The sequence below is a fragment of the Balaenoptera acutorostrata genome, chromosome 2, assembly GCF_949987535.1.
Source record: "Balaenoptera acutorostrata chromosome 2, mBalAcu1.1, whole genome shotgun sequence".
NCBI classification, from domain to species: domain Eukaryota; kingdom Metazoa; phylum Chordata; class Mammalia; order Artiodactyla; family Balaenopteridae; genus Balaenoptera; species Balaenoptera acutorostrata.
The window spans coordinates 80,681,679-80,706,634 of NC_080065.1; the positions used below are offsets into that span (position 1 = coordinate 80,681,679).

General features: G+C 34.5%; 1 protein-coding gene across 7 annotated transcripts in view; it reads right to left on the minus strand.

Annotated features, from left to right (window-relative positions):
* The window catches only part of SKIC3 (SKI3 subunit of superkiller complex), a 144,852-nt gene that overhangs the window by 11,539 nt on the left and 108,357 nt on the right, over positions 1–24,956 (minus strand). For all 7 annotated transcript variants that reach the window (XM_007197454.2, XM_007197457.2, XM_007197453.2 and 4 more), the window contains 9 exons: positions 23,254–23,378; positions 22,310–22,433; positions 12,425–12,646; positions 11,288–11,360; positions 10,366–10,419; positions 10,018–10,129; positions 7,049–7,177; positions 3,632–3,747; positions 1,648–1,806 (listed from right to left, as the gene is read on the minus strand). In XM_007197454.2, the coding sequence (XP_007197516.2) occupies positions 1,648–1,806; positions 3,632–3,747; positions 7,049–7,177; positions 10,018–10,129; positions 10,366–10,419; positions 11,288–11,360; positions 12,425–12,646; positions 22,310–22,433; positions 23,254–23,378 (1,114 nt within the window). The remainder of the gene's footprint in view (positions 1–1,647; positions 1,807–3,631; positions 3,748–7,048; positions 7,178–10,017; positions 10,130–10,365; positions 10,420–11,287; positions 11,361–12,424; positions 12,647–22,309; positions 22,434–23,253; positions 23,379–24,956) is intronic.

Consider the following 24,956-nt stretch of genomic DNA (forward strand, 5'->3'; position numbering starts at 1 on the left):
AACCATTTAAAAAAACCATTTGACAGGATCTACTAAAGTCAATATACACAAACTCTATCACCCAACAAAAGGCATATCCCAGAATGGACACAGCACCATTAATCATAATAGCCAAAACCTGGAAACACAGTTGACCCTTGAACAACACGGATGTAACTTATAGTCAACCTCCGTATCCATGGTTCCGAGGATTGAATCAACCATGGACTATTGAAAACTATCAATTTATAAGTTGACCCATGCAGTCGTGCAGTTCAAACCCATTATGTTCAAGGGTCAACTGTAATCCAAACAGTAAAAGGGATAATTTACAGTATATTCATAAAAATAAATGAAAAAAAACTATGGCTACATGAATTTCAACTAAATGAAACAACTAAATGAATTTCACTGACATGATGTTGAGTGAAACCAGATACAAAGTGATACTCCATTTATATCAAGTTCAAAAACAGGCAAAATTAGATAGAAGTGATAGAAGTCAGAATAGTGTTTCCCCTTTTCTTCTGGACGTAGGGGGCGATCACAAAGGGAGAGCATGGGGAAGGCAGCTAGGCTGCAGAAAATGTTCTATATCTTGATACAGGTCGTGGTTAAAAAGGTATATACATATGTAATGAGTACAAGATTTTTACACTCTATTTTTTGTGAATTATATCACAGTATAAAAGAAAACACATATACTATCTCTAAGACTTTACTTACTGTATAATTTATCCTTTAATTTTTCCCTTTTAGTTTGACAAGGTGTTTTTCCCCTTGATAAAGAACATGAGATCATCAATATCCAGTTGACCTTAGAATTAAAGTATCTTAACTCTCATATGGCAAATTTACTCTGAGAGGGAAAAAAGCACCATATTTCTTCAAGGATTAGAGTAAACAAAGTGGCTTAACTTGCATAATCCAACTATTTTACACCATTAGATAATCTTTTTAAGCAGGACATCAAAACTGTTGACATAACAAAAGATCAAAATGAAGAACAAACTGTAGTAAAATAAGCTTCTGTAAAACCTATATTAAAAAGTCCCTTGATACTATCTTGTGGTACAGAAAGAACTATAACAAATTGAGTAAAGTAATTATATGCTTTCTGTATTTTGCTATCAATAAGAATAAAGTACACAGTGATCATTATGTATTTGTCCTTGTGGTAAGCAGAGCCAGCTAAAAGGGCAGACAGTCTATTGATTCAGGCATCAGTCCTGAAAAGAACTATTTCTAAAGGCACTAAAAACCCATTAAAATCTTGGATATAGGTTACCTGTAAAGTAGCTAAGGAAAAACTACACACATCCCCTCTAAAGACAGAGGTAAACACCATTACGGTAACTTTATTATAAAATGTTTGTAACACTTAGCTCTCTTACACCAATCTCATGTAAAAGACAGTATTTTCAACACTATTTTAAATGGAGAAAATTTACAATCAACAATGTTAAAAGCTTCGAAGCCCTGCAGCAGCAGATCCTAAATGAATATTCAACTTCTTTAGTTTCTCTAACCACGGTACCCTTTAAACCCTGAAAATGAGAGATATACAGTGAATCTAAAGGCAAGACAAAAATGGAGCATACCCCTGACCTCATTTAATATCACAGAGCATTTTAATTCAGGACTCACATAAGAAAAGAGAGAATTTACCTGCCAAGCTGGAACAGAGGTTGAGTTGGACATGACTGTTTTTTGCAGCTCTTCAAGTACAGCATCTGGGAGAGGTTTTTTTGACTCTAGGAGTGGTTTACATTGAACTTGTCTCAAAAGTAAGATAACAGCTGGCTGGTCAGGGTTACTTTTTAAATTCTAAAAATCAAACCCCAAACAGAAATACATCAAACAGGTTCTTAAATGTTAAATGTAAAAGGCAAATAATCTATTCTCCATATTGAAAAAAAACCCCTGACTTTAACCTTTTCTTATTAAAAAATAAACAACAGCAAAAGTCAACAGAACACTGAACATCTTGGGAATACCAAACTTTACACTTAAATAAGCTCTAAAATCAGTAATGCTATTACTGTAGTTTACAAGTTGTTAATCTTAGATTTAGTATGTCCCTTTGACTTGGTTTATTCTTAGGTGATATCTTGAAAAATTTAGGTACTACATATAAACAGCTGAACTAAGAAAATATAAAATTAACAGTGAAGGCTAAAACTAATCCTTATTGGAAGAAACTTAACTTTTTAAGAGGGAAAGAGCTATAAATTTTTTCCTTTCTCAGCCTCTTAACAAAGATACTCATTGTCCTTCCTCCAGGCACAGACTTCTTACACACTGGGAGTAAGAGAAATGACCCATTTACCCAGGCCATTTATTTATGCCTTAAAACACACACACACACATATAAATGTATTGTATGTGTGTGTGTATATATATATATAAAATATGTGTATGTTGCATATGTGTATGTGTGTGTATATATTATATATGTATATACATATATACATACAATATACACATACAAGAAGAAGTTAAGGAGATTCTCTAAACAAGTCCTTCCACTACTGTTTTAAACATTTCTTTCTTTATTGCTTGTCTCTCAATGACATAATTCTTTATTTTCTATTATTAGGTCATAGTCCTAAATGTCCTTATTTCTGAAATGTGATTGCTTTCTTCTAAGTAAGAGACTGGGACATTAAAATGACAAGGGAAGGTTCATAAAAGTATCCCTTATTCTGTCAGAGAGAGCACGAAGCAACTGCCAATTTATGCTTACTAAACATTCATTGTATTATACTAAACTGTCCTGAACCTAGATAGAATTTCTTAAATAAAAGAGAAAATGTATTATTCTGATTTTCAGAGAATTCAAGGACCAAAGGGATCTTCAAAGATCCATTCTTCTCTCTCTGTAAAATTTATATTGATCTTTCAAAAAACATTTCTAGAAAGACAACACCTTCTCCCTGGTAAGCATTTATGAAAACAGATGTTTTCAGGAAAAATGATGTTTAAAACTCCCCTTATTCATTAAATTATTTTTGAGTAGGTTTACGAAACTGATTTGTTCATTCAATAAATATTTACTGAGACCCTACTATGGGTTAGGCAAGGTCTAAGAATTTATTCACACAGCCTACAATCCAGGTAGGTAAAAACTGACTACTCAATAATTCCCGTCACCCACTTAACAATCCCCACAGTCATTCTACATTGTTCAGAACTTTGGAAAAATGTAGGGATACTGGAAAACATAGCATTCTGAAGAGTGTAACTAGAAATCAAAGGAAAATACTGCTTCCATAATGGTACCAAAAAAAAAAAAAGATTAAAACCTTGAGTCTTAAGAGTCAGACAAATGTGAGCTCAAACAGCAACTCCATCAATTTCTACCTGTGAACTCCTGTGCAAATTACTTACCCTCTTTAAGCCTTAGTTTTCTCACTTGTAAAAATGGGGTAATAATAAATACCTATGTCATAGGATTGTTGTGAAGGTCAAATACAAAGTACTAAATGTATTAACTAGCTTACAGTAAGCACTCAGTTAATATTGGGTATCATCATCACCACCACCACCACCACCACCACCACCAAATGCTCTTTAAATAACGTGCATTCTATTTTTGAAGTTATTTTCCAAGTAGGATAAGAATCCATGAATCTCAATTCCATAACAATACCTTCGTGCAGAGGGCTTCAGCTTCAGCTATTCTTCTTGTGTCTATTAGACCAGTGACAGCTTGGGAGAGAGACCACTTTTCAAGAGATTGGTTGTAATTTTCAAAGAATTCTTTGTCTTTATTAAAAAAAAAGTCAATGTTACTTTTTTCTGCAATTTATAATGTGTTCTCAGAGAAGTAATCAGTTGTTAAGAAGTATTACAATTAAATTACCATGCATATATAACTTTTACACATACCACTGGAATACCATAGACTATCTCAACATGAGACAGGTTTCTGCAAAGTTTCATAGCAGGAATATTTACAGCTGAATAACTTAAGACTTTACATACTTGTGACTTACATTAAAAAAAAATCACTATCTTCAGTAAAACTGAAAATACTTCATTGATAAAAAGTAAAGATTTATTGCAATATAATTGACATATGATAAACTGCACATACGCACATATTCAAGCTGTAAATCTGATGACTTTTGACATAAGAATACATCTGTGAACCATCACTACTATCAAGATAATAAACATATCCATCATCATGAAAAGTTTCCTCCTACTACTTTGTAATCACTTCTGTCTCCAACCCATCTCTCCTCCTTTCCTCTGTCCCCAATCACTAATCATTTTCACTCACGATAGATCAGTTTGAATTACCTAAAATTTCATATAAATGAAATCATAAAATATAAACTCTTTGGCATCTTTCATAGCAGTTAACATGGTAAATTACATTCATTTTCAAATATTAAAGCAACCTTGCATTCCTACAGTAAACCTCACTTGATCATTAAGTATTATTATCTTTTTTGTGTGTTACTGGATTTGAATTGCTAAAGTTTTGTTATAAATTTCTACATCTGTAGTTCTGTAGTTTTCTTGTAATGTCTTTGTCTGGTTTTGGTATCTGCATAATGCTGATCTCATAGAAGAAGTCAAGAAGTGTTACCACCTTTTCAATTTTCTGGAAGAGTTTGTATAGAACTGGTATTATTTCTTACTTAAATGTTGGTAGAATCCATCTGGTCCTGGAGTTTTCTTTGTAAGAAGATTTTTAACTATAAATTCCGTGTCTTTAATAGATATAAAGCTATTCAGTTTATTTCTTAAGTGAGCTCTGTATCTTTTAAGGAATTTATCCATTTTATCTACATTGCCAAATTTAATGGCATAAAGTTGTTCATGAGATTCTCTTATGAGCCTTTTAATAGCTACAGTGTTGTACCCTCTTTCAATCCTGACAATGGTACTCTCTGTTTTTTATCTGATGCCTGGCTAGGTTTATCAATTTCATTGATCTTCTCAAAGAACTAGATTTTGCTTTTGTTGATTTTCTGTTTTCTATTTCATTGATCTCTACTCTATTTTCTTTTCTTCTGCTTACTTTGGATTTAATTTCCCCTTCCTTTTTCTAATTTCTCAAGGCAGAAGGTGAGATCATCGATTTGAGGCCCTTCTTATTTTCTAATGTGGACATGTAATGCTAATATTTTCATATAAGCAGGTGTTTTAGGAGTATTATAGAATTTTATATGTTGTTTTTTCATTTTCATGCAGTTCAAAATATCTTCTAATTTCCCTTCTGCCTTATTCTTTGACCTGGATTATTCAGAAGTATGTTATTAAGTTTTCAAATATTTGAGAATTTTCCAGATTTTTTGGTTATTGATTTTTAAATTAATTCCATTGTATTAAGGTAACATACTTTGTATGATTTGAATCCTTTTAAATTTACTTAGACCTGTTTTATGGCTCACAATATGACATATATGGGTAAATAGTCTGTGTACACTTGACAGAAATATGCATTCTGTTGTTGTTAGGAGAACTGTAAGTTCTAACTAGGTCAAGTTAGTTGATAGTGTTTTTCAAGTTTTTAATTATATCTTTACTAATTTTCTGTCCAATTGTTCTATCAATTATCAAAAGAAGAGTGTTGAATCTCTATAATTATGAATTTATCTATCTCTCCTTTCAGTTCTATAAGTTTGTTTCATGTATTTTTCCATAATTTTTCATTTTTTCTACCTATTTTATTGGGAAATACAACACAGATTTTATGTGTTTTGAAGCTTTGCTACTGGGTGCCTAAATTGTCCTCTTGATGAATTGATTCCAATGTGAAATGACCCTCCTTATCACTGGAAACATTCTTTGCTCTGAAATCTTAATTTGTAGGAAATTAACGTGGCCACTCCAGCTTTCATTTGATTAGTGTTGGCATGGTATATCTTTTTCCATTTACTTTTTAGGTCATTTTTGTCTTTTTATTTGCATCTTTTTAAAATTGATGTATAGCTGATTTACAATGCTTCAGGTGTACAGCAAAGTGATTCAGTTATACATATATATAAATATATACATATATATTCTTTTTCAGATTCTTTTCCATTATACGTTATTACAAGATATTGAATATAGTTCCCTGGGCTATAAAGTAGGCCCTTGCTGTTCTTCTATTTTATATATAGTACTGTGAGGTTACTTCGGTCTTTAAATGTAGATTTATATTTGTTTATGTTTCTTTTAAGCAGTATATAGTTAGCTCTTGCTTTTTTATCCAATCTGTCAATCTGTGCCTTTTAACTGGGGTATTTAGACCACTATACTTAACTTGATTATTGATATGGTTGGGTTTAACTCTATTGTGTTGTTTTCTCTTTATTCTATCTATGTTCCCCTTTCCTCCTTTTTGTATTATATAATTCCATTTTTTCTACTTTGGTGGCTTATTAATTAAACTCTATTTTTTTAGTGTCTACTTTAAGGTTTAGAGTATTCATCTTTAACCTGTCACAGTCTACCTTTAAGTACAGGTGATCCTCTGTATCTATGGATGTGGAACCCATGGATATGCAGAGTCAACTATTACTACATCATTTTATATAAAGGAGTTGTGCATCGGTGGATTTTGGTATCTGAGGAGGGTCATGAAACAAATCCCAAATCCTTACGGATGACTGTAATATTATACCACTTCACTTACAGTATAAAAACTTTACAACAAAATACTTCCATTTTCCCCTCCTGGCCTCTGTGCTATTGTCATATGTGCGTTAAACAGTTAATTACATGTTAAAGAGATTTCTATCATGTGTCATTTGGGGATCTGTTTCTATGGATTGATTTTTCTCCTCATTATGGGTGGTATTTTCCTGCTTATTTGCATGCCTATTAAGTTTTAACTGGATACCAGACATTGTGAATTTTACCTTGATGAATATTTCTGTATTCCTGTAATGTTCTTGAGCTTTGTTCTGTATGCAGGTAAACTCCTTAAGACTTGTTTTTAAGCTTTGTTAGATGAGAATATAATAGCCTTTCATGTAGGGCTAATTCTGCCTACTACCTTGTGGCAATATCCTTCTGAATAGTTTATCTTGAATATATCATGTATGAAATGCTTTTTTAAACTTACTTGAAGCAGAAACAGCAGATAACAGTGCCAAGTGTAAATCCATCCTCTTTGGCTGAGTGTTCTTCACTAGGGCCAGTTTATCATCAGCATGACAAGCTGCCATTAGCCCAGCCCAGACAGCAGGATCACCTAAACACAGGAAATACAGTTAGGAGGCTGTCAATATCAACATGTTGCTGAAAAACTACCAAAAATGAAAGTAAGAGTTTACAAATACCAACAAATGAAGTATTATCTCCAGAAAAATTCCATTTTCTTAAAGAAAAACTAGTTCATAAGGCACATTACTATATTCATCCTTTAAGATTTGCCATTTTTTCCAAACACATCAGAGGATAAGAAATATCCTATTTAACTCTTCTTCCATGGCTGGTTACGTGAGTTGCCTAGAGTACTACACTGTTGTGGAAAGGTCAATTATATTCACTTTCACTGAATACCAAGGGCAAGTCTCACAGAGACACTTGTGTTCATCACTGTCCCTATATTAAAGGCTCAGTCATAGGAAAAGCAAGATAACACAATTCTCAGCTCTTAAGAAAAGTCTGAGACAAAGGAAAAGCTCAGGACAACGCCATTTTACCTATGTTTTAACAGCCAAGCATAAAAGTCACTTTATCATTCCAAGGAAGCAATTATGATTACACTGATGTATCCCTTCATCCATTTGATCTTTCCTTCCTTCCTTCACACCTTGATAGTAGCTTCAGGGGAAGAGGGAAAGCCCAATAGCAGTGGGTTGAGAAGGTAATAAAAGAGATTATGAGTATAGACTCCTCTTTTCAAGAAAGTTAATTGTGAAAACAGAAAGCTGGATTGGGATTTGGAACTTAGGCTTTTTAATTTGTTTGGTCTTTTGTTTCACAAATCATATTTTGCAGGTTAATATTTACATGGTTAATATTTTCAGTCCTATTACCCTTGAAAACACAAATGGATAATTTTAAATCCTACAAGGGGGTCCAGTTAATAATACAGTCATTTAAACATACTTCTTAGCTCTAGTTTTTAATTTTTTTCTTACCTAACTGCCCCATCCAATATATATCTCCTATCAAATGGCTGAAATACATGTATTTCATTTATAGACAGCCAGTATTACTGCTAATTGTACAAGAATCATTAGAAATCTTATGTAGACCAAAAATGTTTGTAAAAAATTAAATACATACCTTGATATTATAAAATAATTTCTGCCCAGATAATGCCTACCTTATTTTAAATATCATAAGACATAATCAAATCCAGAATAAGAAAATGGGGACCATTTCCTAGAACTTATGGTGAGATCTGAATACTATATAATGAAAGGATCTTAGGGTATTCTATAGTTTAGATTTGGGGAGGGGGATGGACATTAGCTGGCAGCAATTTCTTTTGTCACAATTCAAAAGAATTGCTGTCTTCATGAACTCTTCTACAGATAACCAGCAACTCAAATTCCCTATGAAACAAAGTGATAATATAAATATTATACATATATAGGTATATACACACATATATAATTTATACATATATATGTATATACACATATATATAATTTATACATATATATATACTAGAAAACTAAAAAAATTTTTAATATGGTTTGCTAAAAATACCTTTTAATATCACAGAAGCACTAATCTAACAGACATTGGATTTCTTTCCATTCAATTCTAAATTCCTGGGATTATATTTAAATTTCTGAAAAGATTCCTTGGAGTACCATCTATCAAAACTGTACTTTGTCTAACTAAAGATCTACAAAGGTTAGATGTACACCTACTACACATAACTACAATTACATTCACTTTCACTGGACTCCAAACAAGTCTCAAATAAGCACTCGGCTTCATCAGTCAGTCCCTGTTTTAAGCTTCCTATATGACTCTGCTTCCTTGTTTATGAATTTCTCCAGATAATATGGGAAAATCAGAGAAAATGATTAGAGAAGATCTTAGCTGGGCAATCTCACCTTTCTAAAGTGTATGCCACATACACAATCAAAGGCTAACATCTATCATTCTAGATCCACAGTAAGAATTCTTGAGAGTAATTCTATATCTAATACTTGTTTGGTAACACCTTTAAAAATCAGAAACTTACCTAACATAGAACATAGATAAAACCAAATGTTTAGGATTTCTTTTTGTTCTATTTCAAAAATGAAAGAAAGAATAAACAACAGGACATTGGTTTGTTTACTTGTTTTATAAAATAATCTCTGAAGTTTAGTTAGGATCCTTATCATTTATTGTGAAGATAGTACTGAACCTGTTCTTTGTATGTTTCCCCACAGTCCCTGGCCAAAAGCAATAGCATTCTGATCCAGCAAATGTTTGAAGTGCTCTGGGGGAATATACTGTTTAAAGCTATATTTCATGTTAAAAATAATATTATGTAAAAATATATCCCATAACCCTACTTTGTTAGACATTCCAATCCTCTACAGCATTTCTCCAGCAGTGGTAATGGAAGCATGCTGATGCAGGTTATATGCAGTTCCCCAGTGCCTTTTCTGACCAATGGCATACATACGACTCTGGTTAGAACTAAGAAATTAGTTCAGGTGAGGCCAGCACCTTGGCAGTTCTAACAGTTACCATAGAAGACATATCTCCACTCTTCAAGAAGTTAACTACACATAAAAATAACTAAACATGTTTATTAAATAATTTAGTAGCTATAAATAAACCTCATTAAACCAGACTGATGGAAAACAGAAATAAAACCACTTTTTGAAAATATATAATTCAGAGTTTCAATAATGGTTAATGAAGTATCTTTAAACAGATATTCCTTTGAGCCTGCTTCAATAACTGATTATCTCTTAAATATCAGTAGCTGAATGCAGTAATCAAATAATATGCAAGATCTTAAAATATTTTAAAATTCCCTTATTTCATAAAAACACAAACTTTGCTTCTTTAACACAAATGCAAGATGGACGGAATCCTAAATAATGAAATGGATCACATTATATTCACCTGGAGAAAGGAGAGCTGCCTTCTGAATGGCCTTTAGTGCAGTATTTTTCTCACCATCTGCTGAACTGCTTCCCATAGCCAACTGATTTACTGCAGTGTATAGTAATGCCTTCTACAAAGAGAAAGGAAGGGTGTTAACCAATTCTCTTTATAGCTCCCTGACTTTCAAAGTGACTAAAAGTAGTACTATATTGGATATGATGTGATCCCTAAGCCTAAGAAGAAAAATTATTCATCAATAATATTATTTAACAATATTATTTAACAGTAAATAATATTATTTAACATTTCCAATGTTAAATAATAATAATATTATTTAACATTTCCTTTGAATTGGGGCAAACTAACCTTTCCATGATTTGAGTCCAGAATATGAGCCACATTTCCTGCTACCGCACCTCCCTATAATAGTAAACAAATTATTACTTATATAAATGCATAAACTTTCACAAAAAAGTAAAAATTAAGACTGATAAAATCTTTACATTAAGTCATTTGAAAGGTTCAGCTTTATCACATTTGTAACTTTTAAACTCCTTAAGTACCAACTTTAAAAAAGCAGTTTAATATTTTTATAAAAGAAAATCTTTTCTACTATGATCAGTTCAACTCTGCTCTTTTAAAATATTCATTAAAGGTCCAAAAGTTACATGACTTTACAGTAGTAACAAACAAATATACAATTTTCTAACAATATACAAGATTGTGAAACGAAGACTGAAAAAAAAAAAGGAGAGACCACAAAACTTATTTTAAGATAAACATAGTTTTTACTCCATGAAAATTTAGTATTTTTAAAATGTCCACAGTCCCCAGTAAAATAAGTAACTAAAGTTCAGAGCATCATGAACCTCACCACCACCACCTCAATATTCAACTCAGTACTAAAAGTAAGGAAAATATACGCAGCACGATAGTTTTCATAAAGTCGATCTGAAATCCTTAATTTTTAAAAATTCAATTAGACATTTTACCTGGAAAAGAAAGTGAATTATAAGAATAACGTAACAATCTATACATGTTCAAAAAAGTCCACCTCCTTCTTTGTATCTTCCATAACACCCAGAGCAGTACAACAGTACATGGAAGAAACTCTGTGTACTACTTGTTGAATGACTAATGAAAAACTTCACTAAATAACAGAACTCCCTTGCTCTATTAGTTAATTATTTTCCAGAGTGATAATGTTAATATTGATACTTTAAAATTATATTATATACCACATCATAAGTTATTTTATCTTTTTGCCAGAATTTAGAACATTACTCACCTTTGCATTTCGTTGAGTGTACTGAGCAACCACTCGGGACAACAAAGACCACAGAGCAGGATCAGCTGGGTTACTATAGTGACCATCAAAAGCAGAGGGCTTAGAGACGGTGGTTACTTTAATCAAAAAAGTACCCCCAAAATCAACATTTTATTTAGTATCTAAGTTAAACATCTTTTAGACATCTAAAACAAGTTCAAATTAATTCTCTACGTGTGGTTAAAAGTGACTGAATTTTTAGAAACATACTTTACATCTCCTATATACACCTACAGTTTTTATTAAAATAAGAAAAAAGAATCAGCAGTGTGATGATTACAGAGCCATGAGATCCAATTCAGAAAGGTTAAGGAAATTTAATACGTTGTGTTCGAAGAAAACACAGAGATGAGAACTGTGGAAGGAAAATAAACTACAGATATAACACTTTACTGCTAAAAATAAATCTAATAAATAACCACTGTTGCTAGTGATAACAGCTTTCTATTTTCCAAATTTTGAATATTAATGAATGTTTGAGTGGCCAAAAAATTCCTAAAACCATCAAACTGGACGGTATCAGATAACAAACTGACAACATCACAAACTTGAGAATTTGTAAGGGCTTTCATATTAAAACAAGGTTTGGTACAGGAGAATTTGGGGAAAATGTTTTGTGGCCAGTTACAGGTCCTGTATGAGTCCTCCTTGTATAAATTGCCTTTACTCAGTATGTCTAATTTTTTTAAAAAGCTTAAAAATCTTTGTCAATTTGTCAAAAATTATATCTTTGTTCTTAAAATTTGCATTTATTGTATTATTAATGAAGTTTCAGATATTTTCTTGTATATTAACCATTTTTATTCCTTCATTTGTGAATAAACTTTTCAAGTTCTTAAAAAAAAAAAAACAACAAGATTTGGGCCTTAATCTGAAAGATTTTCTGTTCTCTCTTTACCAAATGAATTTTTAATTTAAATTGTTAGAGGTGAAATAACGTGTAGTCAGTTACCTGATCCTATGTACAGTTTCAAAAAACCACAACTTGGTTTCCAAATATATATGCTTACCTCATTGTATAGTCTTAATAAGGTCCAAACATCAAAGACAACTTCACCAAGTATAACTAGACCCCAAGTTCACAAGTACAGAATTTACCTGTGAACAGCTTTAGATGCTTGTCTCTGCACTGCTACAGTGCGACCTTGCAGTGCATAGATCGCTGAAGTAAGAAGGCACCTCTGATAATCATTGTCTTTCTGTTTGCAGTGTTTCAGTAACTCATTAAGTGCAGCTTTTGACAGTGTCGCATCCTTCATTGCCAATCCTAGAGCACACAGGGCTTGAAGGCTTTCCGTGGTTGGTTCTTTTAAGATAGAGCTGTAAATATATTTTTAATTGCCTATTAGCCATGAGTACAATAGTCTGTAACTATTAAAACACACTTAACAGTTGGTAGAAAAAACAATTTACTTATAGATTCACCAAACTACAGTCCAGCTTTAAGATAACTATAAAACTTAGTTCCATGGTTTCTAGGAACAGTAATTTCCCTGAATTTCTTTTTTTTTTTTTTGGCTGTGTTGGGTCTTTAGTTGTGGCGCGCGGGCTCTGTAGTTTGTGGCACGCAGGCTCAGTAGCTGTGGCGCGCGGCTTAGTTGCCCCATGGCATGTGGGATCTTAGTTCCCCAACCAGGGATCAAACCCACGTCACCTGCATTGCCGGATGGATTCTTTACCACTGGACCACCAGGGAAGTCCCATTTCCCTGAATTTCTGAAGCAGTTTAAAGTACCAATGGCCTTTGCAGCGCATCAATAGCCAAATTTCCTTTCTGGTCATTCTATCTACATTTAGAAACAAATATACAGCACAGTATCTTTGGGTCACAGTTCTAGGTAAATAATTAGAATAATTTCGCTAAAATCTTTAGTTTCAATAAAATCCTAAAAGGTATGAATAATAAAGAAAAATCCTTAACCTAAGATCTGATTTTTATCATTCCCAAAAAGGTTTTGTTTTATTGTTCTGTGGTATTTGAAACAAGAGCAATATATAATAATTACAAAAACTATCTTTATCCACCATATTCCAAGTGAGCACGTTTATAATTGAAGGAGAATTTAAATTTTGTATGTAAACATCCAGCTTTTTTCTTTTCCTTCTTCACCCGTGAAATCTGATATAGCCTTATGGAGGTAAAAGTCAATAATGTTTAGGAATCCTTATTAATTAAAATGAAGAAAACCTTAGTTCTTTATAAACTTAACAGTACTTCTAATAATAATTATGAATGTTGTACTGTAACAAAACATAGGAACTTTGAAGATTTTGTTAAACAAAGTTCATTAAAATATAATATAAATAGCTGTAACATTATAAAATATCCCATACCTACCACTATGTCTTTCTATTATTTTGGGGGAGGGGACAACAAGCTGTTTAGAATTTGATTTTGACAAACAGCTACAAAGTCATGAATTTTCATGGGCAGCTCTGAAGTAAACTTAAAGCATCCATAGTAACTCTTTTTACGATAAGGGTTAATAGATGGAGGCATCCAAATATGGAAGAATATCAATTAGTTATAGTCATTTCCATCAATACAAATAAACCACACCGTAAGTTGTAACTAAAAAAAAAAAGCAAATAGTAAAATATAAATTCCAATACTAACAACAAAAGAAGAAATTCTAATTTGTGCCTTGGTTCAAAAGAGAACAAACCTATATACTCTAATATGTATTAATATACAAAATCTAGGGACTTCCCTGGTGGAACAGTGGTTAAGAATCCGCGTGCTAATGCAGGGGACACGGGTTTGAGCCCTGGTCCGGGAAGATCCCACATGCTGCAGAGCAACTAAGCCCGTGCACCACAACTACTGAGCCTGCACTCTAGAGCCCACGAGCCACAACTACTGAGCCCGCATGCTGCAACTACTGAAGCCCACACACCTAGAGCCTGTGCTCTGCAATAAGAGAAGCCACCACAAATGAGAAGCCCATGCACCGCAACAAAGAGTAGCCCCTGCTCACCACAACTAGAGAAAGCCCGCGCACAGCAACGAAGACCCAATGCAGCCCAAAAAAAAAAAAAATACAAAATCTAAATTATTACTGAAATGACTACATCCCATTAAGCTAACACATGCTGAATGCACGGTACCTGCATGTTGTCCTGTACCATGTGCTAGAATTTTACATGTAGTTATTTATATCATAAATTCTACGATGCTGGTAACCAGATTTTTTCCCCTTATGTATTGAACTTATTCACACTCCCCCTAAGCACCGAGGACACTGCTTTGTCCCCAACATAAGAATGCCAAACAAGATCAATAAAGAACGGGTAACTGAATTATTCATAGAAAGGAGGTCAAAGAAAAGAATGCAAAGGGGCAGGAAAGGGAGCAGTTTGCAGTGTTCAGTTTGAAAGATGACATGCAGAGAACCAAAAACAAAGAAAAAAACATAGATCAGATAAAATACCTAGCCCTGGATCCAACAACGCAGAAAAGGAGGTAAAGGTTTTCCCTCATAAGCGGAGAAAAGAATAAGAAAATATTCTTCTATTTTCCCCCACTTCTACTAATGTTCAAAACAGTTTCATTTACTGTTTTAAACAGTAACCCAAGATTAATCTAATCATAACTAATTTGGTGTTACATTTGCTCTTGATTACTGAAGCAACATATTAGCATCTATGATTCTTTTTCTCAAGCTATTTGCAAATTTGGATTTTCTGAACATATATTCACATTACATGAGTATATCCATGTAAAGTGACAAGATTTTTAAAATCCTGATTGGTTTTCTCAAAATAGCTAAGAGGAGGAGAAAGAACTGCTTACTTATTATACAAGAAAATTACCTTAATCAGGATGGAACAAAAGTATCACCACAAATAAACAAAACCAAAGCTTATCCTATGGAAGTCATTCTCAACTAGTACCATCTAGTCAACTCCATCCCCCTAACCTTTGGCACGGGAGCATAATTTGGAGATGTGGAGGCACTTCTTTGGTTTTCACAATGATTGAGGAGGGCTGTTAGCATCTAACAGATGGGGGACAGGGATAAGATCTTCCTGCAATGGGGGAAACAATTCTGTACTATGAAGATCAGTACCACTGAAAATGCCAACAGAGCACTAATTGATAACTACTGTCCAATAGCAACCATTAATCACCTCCTGCTTTTTAAGGAATTAAGGTCAACTTTCCCCCCACACAAAAAATTTCGAAAAGTCAAAAAATACCATATATGGCCTCCCTGGTGGCGCAGTGGTTAGGAAACTACCTGCCAATGCAGCGGTCATGGGTTCGAGCCCTGGTCCGGGAAGATCCCACATGCTGCAGAGCAACTAAGCCCGTGTGCCATAACAACTGAGCCTGTGCTCTAGAGCCCGCGTGCCACGACTATGAAGCCCATGTGCCTAGAGCCTATGCTGCACAACTAGAGAAGTCACTCCAATAAGAAGCCTGCAGAGATCGGAACAAAGATGGCGGAGTAGAAGGACGTACTCTCACTCCCTCTTGCGAGAACACCAGAATCACACCTAGCTGCTGGACAATCATCTACAGGAAGACACTGGAACTCACCAAAAAAGATACCCCACATCCAAAGACAAAGGAGAAGCCACAATGAGACAGGAGGAGGGACACAATCACAGTAAAATCAAATCCCATAACTGCTGGGTGGGTGACTCACAGACTGGAGAACACTTATACCACAGAAGTCCACCCACTGGAGTGAAGGTTCTGAGCCCCACGTCAGGCTTCCCAACCTGGGGGTCCGGCAACGGGAGGAAGAATTCCTAGAAAATCAGACTTTGAAGGCTACTGGGATTTAATTGCAGGACTTCAACAGAACTGGGGGAAACAGAGACTCCACTCTTGGAGGACACACACAAAGTAGTGTGCGCATCGGGACCCAGGGGAAGGAGCAGTGACCACAGGGGAGACTGAACCAGACCTACCTGCTAGTGTTGGGGGGTCTCCTGCAGAGACGGGGGGTGGCTGTGGCTCACCGAGGGGACAAAGACACTGGCAGCATAAGTTCTGGGAAGTACTCCTTGGCATGAGCCCTCCCAGAGTCTGCCATTAGCCCCACCAAAGAGCCCGGATAGGCTCCAGTGTTGGGTTGCCTCAGGCCAAACAACCAACAGGGAGGGAAGCCAGCTACACCCATCAGCAGTCAAGTGCATTAAAATTTTACTGAGCTCTGCCCACCAGAGCAACAGTCAGTTCTACCCACCACCGGTCCCTCCCATCAGGAAACCTGCATAAGCCTCTTAGATAGCCTCATCCACCAGAGGGCAGACAGCAGAAGCAAGAAGAACTACAATCCTGCAGCCTGTGGAACAAAAACCACATTCACAGAAAGATAGACAGGATGAAAAGGCAGAGAGCTATGTACCAGATGAAGGAACAAGATAAAACCCCAGAAAAACAACTAAATGAAGTGAAGATAGGCAACCTTACAGGAAAAGAATTCAGAATAATCATAGTGAAGATGATCCAGGACCTCGGAAAAAGAATGGAGGCAAAGATTGAGAAGATGCAAGAAATGTTTAACAAAGACCTAGAAGAATTAAAGAACAAACAAACAGAGATGAACAATACAATAACTGAAATGAAAAGTACACTAGAAGGAATCAATAGCAGAATAACTGAGGCAGAAGAACAGATAAGTGACCTGGAAGACAGAATGGTTGAATTCACTGCTGTGGAACAGACTAAAGAAAAAAGAATGAAAAGAAATGAACACAGCCTAAGAGATCTCTGGGACAACATTAAACGCAACAACATTCGCATTATAGGGGTCCCAGAAGGAGAAGAGAGAGAGGAAGGACCAGAGAAAATATTTGAAGAGATTATAGTCGAAAACTTCCCTAACGTGGGAAAGGAAATAGCCACCCAGGTTCAAGAAGCGCAGAGAGTCCCATACAGGATAAACCCAAGGAGAAACACGCCAAGACAGAGTAATCAAATTGGCAAAAATTAAAGACAAAGAAAAATTATTGAAAGCAACAAGGGAAAAATGACATACAAGGGAACTCCCATAATGTTAACAGCTGATTTCTCAGCAGAAACTCTACAAGCCAAACGGAGTGGCATGATATACTTAAAGTGATGAAAGGGAAGAACCTACAACCAAGATTACTCTACCTGGTAAGGATCTCATTCAGACTCGATGGAGAAATCAAAAGCTTTACAGACAAGCAAAAGCTAAGAGAATTCAGCACCACCAAACCAGCTCTACAACAAATGCTAAAGGAACTTCTCTACGTGGGAAACACAAGAGAAGAAAAGGACCTACAAAAACAAACACAAAACCATTAAGAAAATGGTCATAGGAACATACATATCAATAATTACCTTAAACGTGAATGGATTGAATGCTCCAACCAAAAGACACAGGCTTGCTGAATGGATAAAAAAACAAGACCCATATATATGCTGTCTACAAGAGAACCACTTCAGACCTAGGGACACATTCAGACTAAAGTGAGGGGATGGAAAAAGATATTCCATGCAAATGGAAATCAAAAGAAAGCTGGAGTAGCAATATTCATATCAGATAAAATAGACTTTAAACTAAAGAATGTTACAAGAGACAAGGAAGGACACTACATAATGATCAAGGGATCAATCCAAGAAGAAGATGTAACAATTATAAATATATATGCACCCAACATAGGAGCATCTGAATACATAAGGCAACTGCTAACAGCTATAAAAGAGGAAATCGACAGTAACACAAGAGTAGTGGGGGACTTTAACACCGCACTTACACCAATGGACAAATCATCCAAAATGAAAATAAATAAGGAAACACAAGCTTTAAATGACACAGTAGACCAGATAGATTTAATTGGTATTTATAGGACATTCTATCCAAAAACAGCAGATTACACTTTCTTCTCAAGTGCGCACGGAACATTTTCCAGGACAGATCACACCTTGGGTCACAAATCAAGCCTCAGTAAATTTAAGAAAATTGAAACCATATCAAGCATCTTTTCTGACCACAACGCTATGAGATTAGAAATCAATTACAGGGAAAAAAAACATAAAAAACACAAACACATGGAGGCTGAACAATACGTTACTAAATAACCAAGAGATCACTGAAGAAATCGAAGAGGAAATCAAAAAATACCTAGAGACAAATGACAATGAAAACACAACGATCCAAAACCTATGGGATGCAGCAGAAGCAGTTCTAAGAGGGACATTTTTAGCTATACAAGCCTACCTCAAGAAACAAGAAAAATCTCAAATAAACAATCTAACCTTACACCTAAAGGAACTAGAGAAAGAAGAACAAACAAAACCCAAAGTTAGCAGAAGGAAAGAAATCATAAAGATCAGAGCAGAAATAAATGAAATAGAAACAAAGAAAACAATAGCAAAGATCAATAAAACTAAAACCTGGTTCTTTGAGAAGATAAACAAAATTGATAAGCCATTAGCCAGACTCATCAAGAAAAAGAGGGAGAGGACTCAAATCAATAAAATCAGAAATGAAAAAGGAGAAGTTACAACAGACACCGCAGAAATACAAAGCATCCTAAGAGACTACTACAAGCAACTCTATGCCAATAAAATGGACAACCTGGAAGAAATGGACAAATTCTTAGAAAGGTATAACCTTCCAAGACTGAACCAGGAAGAAACAGAAAATATGAACAGACCAATCACAAGTAATGAAATTGAAACTGTGATTAAAAATCTTCCAACAAACAAAAGTCCAGGACCAGATGGCTTCACAGGTGAATTCTATCAAACATTTAGAGAAGAGCTAACACCCATCCTTCTCAAACTCTTCCAAAAAATTGCAAAGGAAGGAACACTCCCAAACTCATTCTATGAGGCCACCATCATCCTGATACCAAAACCAGACAAAGATGCTACAAAAAAAGAAAATTACAGACCAATATCACTGATGAATATAGATGCAAAAATCTTCAACAAAATACTAGCAAACAGAATCCAACAACACATTAAAAGGATCATACACCATGATCAAGTGGGATTTATCCCAGGGATGCAAGGATTCTTCAATATAGGCAAATCAATCAATGTGATACACCATATTAACAACTGAAGAATAAAAACCATATGATCATCTCCATAGATGCAGAAAGAGCTTTTGACAAAATTCAACACCCATTTATGATAAATACTCTCCAGAAAGTGGGCATAGAGGGAACCTACCTCAACATAATAAAGGCCATATATGACAAACCCACAGCAAACATCATTCTCAACGGTGAAAAACTGAAAGCATTTCCTCTAAGATCTGGAACAAGACAAGGATGTCCACTCTCGCCACTATTATCCAAAATAGTTTTGGAAGTCCTAGCCACAGCAATCAGAGAAGAAAAAGAAATAAAAGGAATCCAAATCAGAAAAGAAGTAAAACTGTCACTGTTTGCAGATGACATGATACTATACGTAGAGAATCCTAAAGATGCCACCAGAAAACTACTAGAGCTAATCAGTGAATCTAGTAAAATTGCAGGATACAAAATTAATGCACAGAAATCTCTTGCATTCCTATACACTAAGGATGAAAAATCTGAAAGAGAAATTAAGGAAACACTCCCATTTACCATTGCAACAAAAAGAATAAAATACCTAGGAATAAACCTACCTAGGGAGACAGAAGACCTGTATGCAGAAAACTATAAGACACTGATGAAAGAAATGAAAGATGATACCAACAGATGGAGAGATATACCATGTTCTTGGATTGGAAGATTCAATATTGTGAAAATGACTATACTAACCAAAGCAATCTACAGATTCAACGCAATCCCTATCAAATTACTAATGGCATTTTTTACGGAACTAGAACAAAAAATCTTAAAATTTGTATGGAGACACAAAAGATCCCGAATAGCCAGTCTTGAGGGGAAAAAACGGAGCTGGAGGAATCAGACTCCCTGACTTCAGACTTTACTATAAAGCTACAGTAATCAAGACAATATGGTACTAGCACAAAAACAGAAACACAGATCAATGGAACAAGATAGAAAGCCCAGAGATAAACCCACACACCTATGGTCAACTAATCTATGACAAAGGAGCCAGGATATACAATGGAGAAAAGACAGTCTCTTCAATAAGTGGTGCTGGGAAAACTGGACAGCTACATGTAAAAGAATGAAATTAGAACACTCCCTAACACCACACACAAAAATAAACTCAAAATGGATTAGAGACCTAAATGTAAGACCGGACACTATAAAACTCTTAGAGGAAAACAGAGGAAGAACACTCTTTAACATAAATCACAGCAAGATCTTTTTTGATCCACCTCCTAGAGTAATGGAAATAAAAACAAAAATAAACAAATGGGACCTAATGAAACTTCAAAGCTTTTGCACAGCAAAGGAAACCATAAACAAGACAAAAAGACAACCCTCAGAATGGGAGAAAATATTTGCAAACGAATCAACAGACAAAGGCTTAATCTTCAAAATATATAAACAGCTCATGCAGCTCAATATTAAAGAAACAAACAACCCAATCCAAAAATGGACAGAAGACCTAAATAGACATTTCTCCAAAGAAGACATACAGATGGCCAAGAAGCACATGAAAAGCTGCTCAACATCACTAATTATTAGAGAAATGCAAATCAAAACTACAATGAGGTATCACCTCACACCAGTTAGAATGGGTATCATCAGAAAATCTACAAACAACAAATGCTGGAGAGAGTGTGGAGAAAAGGGAACCCTCTTGCACTGCTGGTGGGAATGTAAATTGATACAACCACTATGGAGAACAGTATGGAGGTTCCTTAAAAAACTAAAAATAGAATTACCATATGATCCAGCAATCCCACTACTGGGCATATACCCAGAGAAAACCATAATTCAAAAAGACACATGTGCCCCAATGTTCACTGCAGCACTATTTACTGCAGCACTATTTACTATTTACTATTTATAGCCAGGTCATGGAAGCAACCTAAATGTCCAGCAACAGACGAATTGATAAAGAAGATGTGGTACATATATAGAATGGAATAGTACTCAGCCATAAAAAGGAACGAAATTGGGTCATTTGTTAAGACGTGGATGGATCTAGAGACTGTCATACAGAGTGAAGTAAGTCAGAAAGAGAAAAACAAATAACGTATATTAACGCACATATGTGGAACCTAGAAAAATGGTACAGATGAACCGGTTTGCAGGGCAGAAACTGAGACACAGATGTAGAGAACAAACGTATGGACAGCAAGCGGGGGAAGCAGCAGGGGTGTGGGGATGGTGGTGTGATGAATTGGGCAATTGGGATTGACATGTATACACTGATGTGTATAAAACTGATGACTAATAAGAACCTGCTGTATAAAAAAATAAATACAATAAAATTCAAAAATTAAAAAAAAGAAAAAGAAGCCTGCACACCGCAATGAAGAGTAGCCCCCTGCTCACTGCAACCAGAGAAAAGCCCACACGCAACAACCAAGACCCAACGCAGCCAAAAATAAAATAAAATAAATTATTAAAAAAAAAACCATATAAGTAATCACAGATATCAGAGACTGTTATTTTATTAAATTATCCCAAAAATAAAGAAACAGTTACAATTTATATTGGTGTATATACACATTTTTAAAGACTCAACTTTAAATGAACTTTATCAGGTTAACCTGAATAGGAAAGAGGAAAAAAAGTCTCTTTGGAAACTTACGGGGCCAAAAACAAGCCAGTTAATGACTGCCTTCATTAAAATTTTATGATCCTAAGAGATGAGATGATCAATTACTGTTTTAAAAAAATAAATAATACACACAGAGTATAGGATGGTTTTGAAGGATTGGATGAATCCAGAATTAAGAATTAAGCCATGATCTCTAGCTCCACCTGTGACTATCAGTTCAAAACCAGGTGGGCCCAATCCCTGTTGTTCACAAAAATGTTCCTGAAACATTAAGAACTTCATTTTACGTTCCTCCAAATTTTAACCCAATATTTAAGTATCTGGTCATGTCGAGTGTTGATGTCAACTATACATACCATTTAAATAACAATGCCTTGGCTACGTCCATTTTTCCTTGTTTATACTCTGCTATTGCCAGAGCTGTCAAGACATGAGCTTTGTCTTGCTCTGATTCAACAGTAGACAAGGCTCTCTCATAGGCTGTTACATAGAGTTGGAAACAAAAACAAAACAATATAAAAGCAATCCTGACTGACAAATGGTGGGATTTTTCCTTTCCTAATCCTATTTTTTAGAAGGGTCTAACTAAAATTACATCTTATTGTTCCCTTGCTCTCAAGTGAATGGAATAAAAATACAGAATATCTAACTTGGTTTAGCTGTTCCAAGGTGATTCTAGGAATATCATTCGGGTTATTATGTGATATTTCTCAATTTTCTTCTTTAGAATCTATAGACAGGTTTGAATCAGTATCTTCAAAAGAAGTGGAGGTCTACAGCCACTGAGGTATCACCCACATTCCCATGTACAGACCAGCAACTCCATTAAGCAGTACTTAAAATGAGCTGCACACACATAGGCTGGGCCATATATGTGAAAATGCACTCAATAAGCATTTTTGGAGAAACCAAAATTTATTATTACTAACAATGGTTGAGGCCTTCATTTATCAGAAATATACATTGAAACACGGTGTAGTAGTAAATACTTGCTTTCAAATGCTACCTTATACATGTACCCTAAGTGATCTTGGGTCTGTTTCCTCATCTAAATAATAAAGATAACATTCAGTTCGTAACACTGCTAAAAGGACTATTCACCATAATAATGTACTAAAGGAAGGAACAGTGAAAAAGTACCTCTTAACGTTCCTGACTTTTAGTCAGATTTTTAATAAACACTACAACCCCTACCCCCATCTTAATATTACATCTTTCTGTATGTAAGCTCATCATGATTAAATTCTTCTCAGCTCTGGAAAAGTAGAAAGTATCCTTTAGCTTTAAGCAATGCACTTACCTTTGCTGCTCTCTTTATACAGACCCTTCATAAATAAAGCCAATCCAAAACCTATGATGTCTTCTAACTCCTCAAGGGGTGTTGACTTAAAAGCCTGGATAGCTTTATCATATTCACCAATAGAGCTAAGAAGCAAAACATAACTTACTTTTAATATCAAAAATCATTTTGGCTTATATCATGAAAATTCAGAAATATTATTATACTAAAGCTCTTTTAACAACTTAACCTACTTCATCTATCAGTGTTAAAGCTGTAGAAAAGCCTTTTATTAAAATAGAAGGCATATCACTTATTTCCAACAGGATGCACTAGGGGGATTTAACTTCACACTTTTCTTTTAAATTATGTGTGAAAATGAACAGTTCTGCTGAATTACAGTCTTTTTTTTTTTAACAAACTTGAATTAAACTGTTATAAAAATAATTTCAAGTTGACTTTGATACAGAACTCTAATTTTTTAAGCTTAATATATTAGTTAAATATTACCCTATGAGCATCTTTGACAAGCTTAGCAACTCATAACCAAACCCAGCCTTTGTGTAAACTGTTTATGTGCACATCCATTTTTTTTGGAGGGCATATAGATACACTAAAATCCCACAGACAAAACTATACATTATCTTTTCTGTATTTAATAGGAATAAAAGTAAAAATTGTTATACATGATACTAAAGTAGAATGCTTTTTAATAACAACAAAATAAAAAAACGTGTCTTGTTTACTTAAAAATGAAGAGAAGCTGCCACCACCTGGAACAGACTCACTGTACCTTTGAGACTCTGATTTCTGGTATCTATCACTATAATCAGAAACTGCTTCTATTTTTAATGTGTTATTAGAAATCTTTTCATAAAATCTTTTTAATCTTGGAGGTGTGGGTGGGAGCTAAAAATACAGGCAATATTTGCTTCTAAAATTAATTTTATGAAGGTGAAAGAATTTAAAAATCTATTAACTCAAATTTTGATAAATATTTAATGAAGGGAAGAGGACTACCTTAGATTGTTTATGGATACATACATGTATTTTTAAAGTATTTTTTTAATGAACACTATCTTCAAACATTTGATAACTTTTGTAGAGAAAAAGAATTGAACTAGAGAAGGGCACAAGGGGCTTCAACTTTATTTGTAACTTTTTTTTTGAAAAAGAAACCTGAAACCTATAACAGAATTTTAAGATCTGTTATATCTGAATGGTGACTATTCATTAAATTATGCTCCATACTCTACTGCTGTGTTTTGCATGTTTAACATATTTTATAATAAAAACAAATTAAAAAGAAATCAGATGACCTATTTTCAATGGGAGGTATAAATTTTCTTCTAAAACAGTTACACTATATGAAACATCTAACTAAAGAGAACAGATACTTTGCTCCATACAGTTTCTTACAACAAAATCTTGGAACTAACAGAGCTCTATCAACTCCTAAACACAACAATTTAAAAGAATTAAAAGGAGAAGCAATCAAAACAGGGACAATTTTCTGTCTATAGATATGATTCAGTTACACGGTTATAAAAGAAACGAACTGGCTACCTCCAATTTCTACTATGTAGCTCCTTAAAAGATGTAGGTACTAATCCCAAAATATCAAACTATAGTTCTAATAATGTGTTTCAAACTGGAACATTCAATTTTGGGGCAGCTCTCAATTTGAGGAATGCCTCCTTAACTTGAGCCAAAAGTCTTCCTCC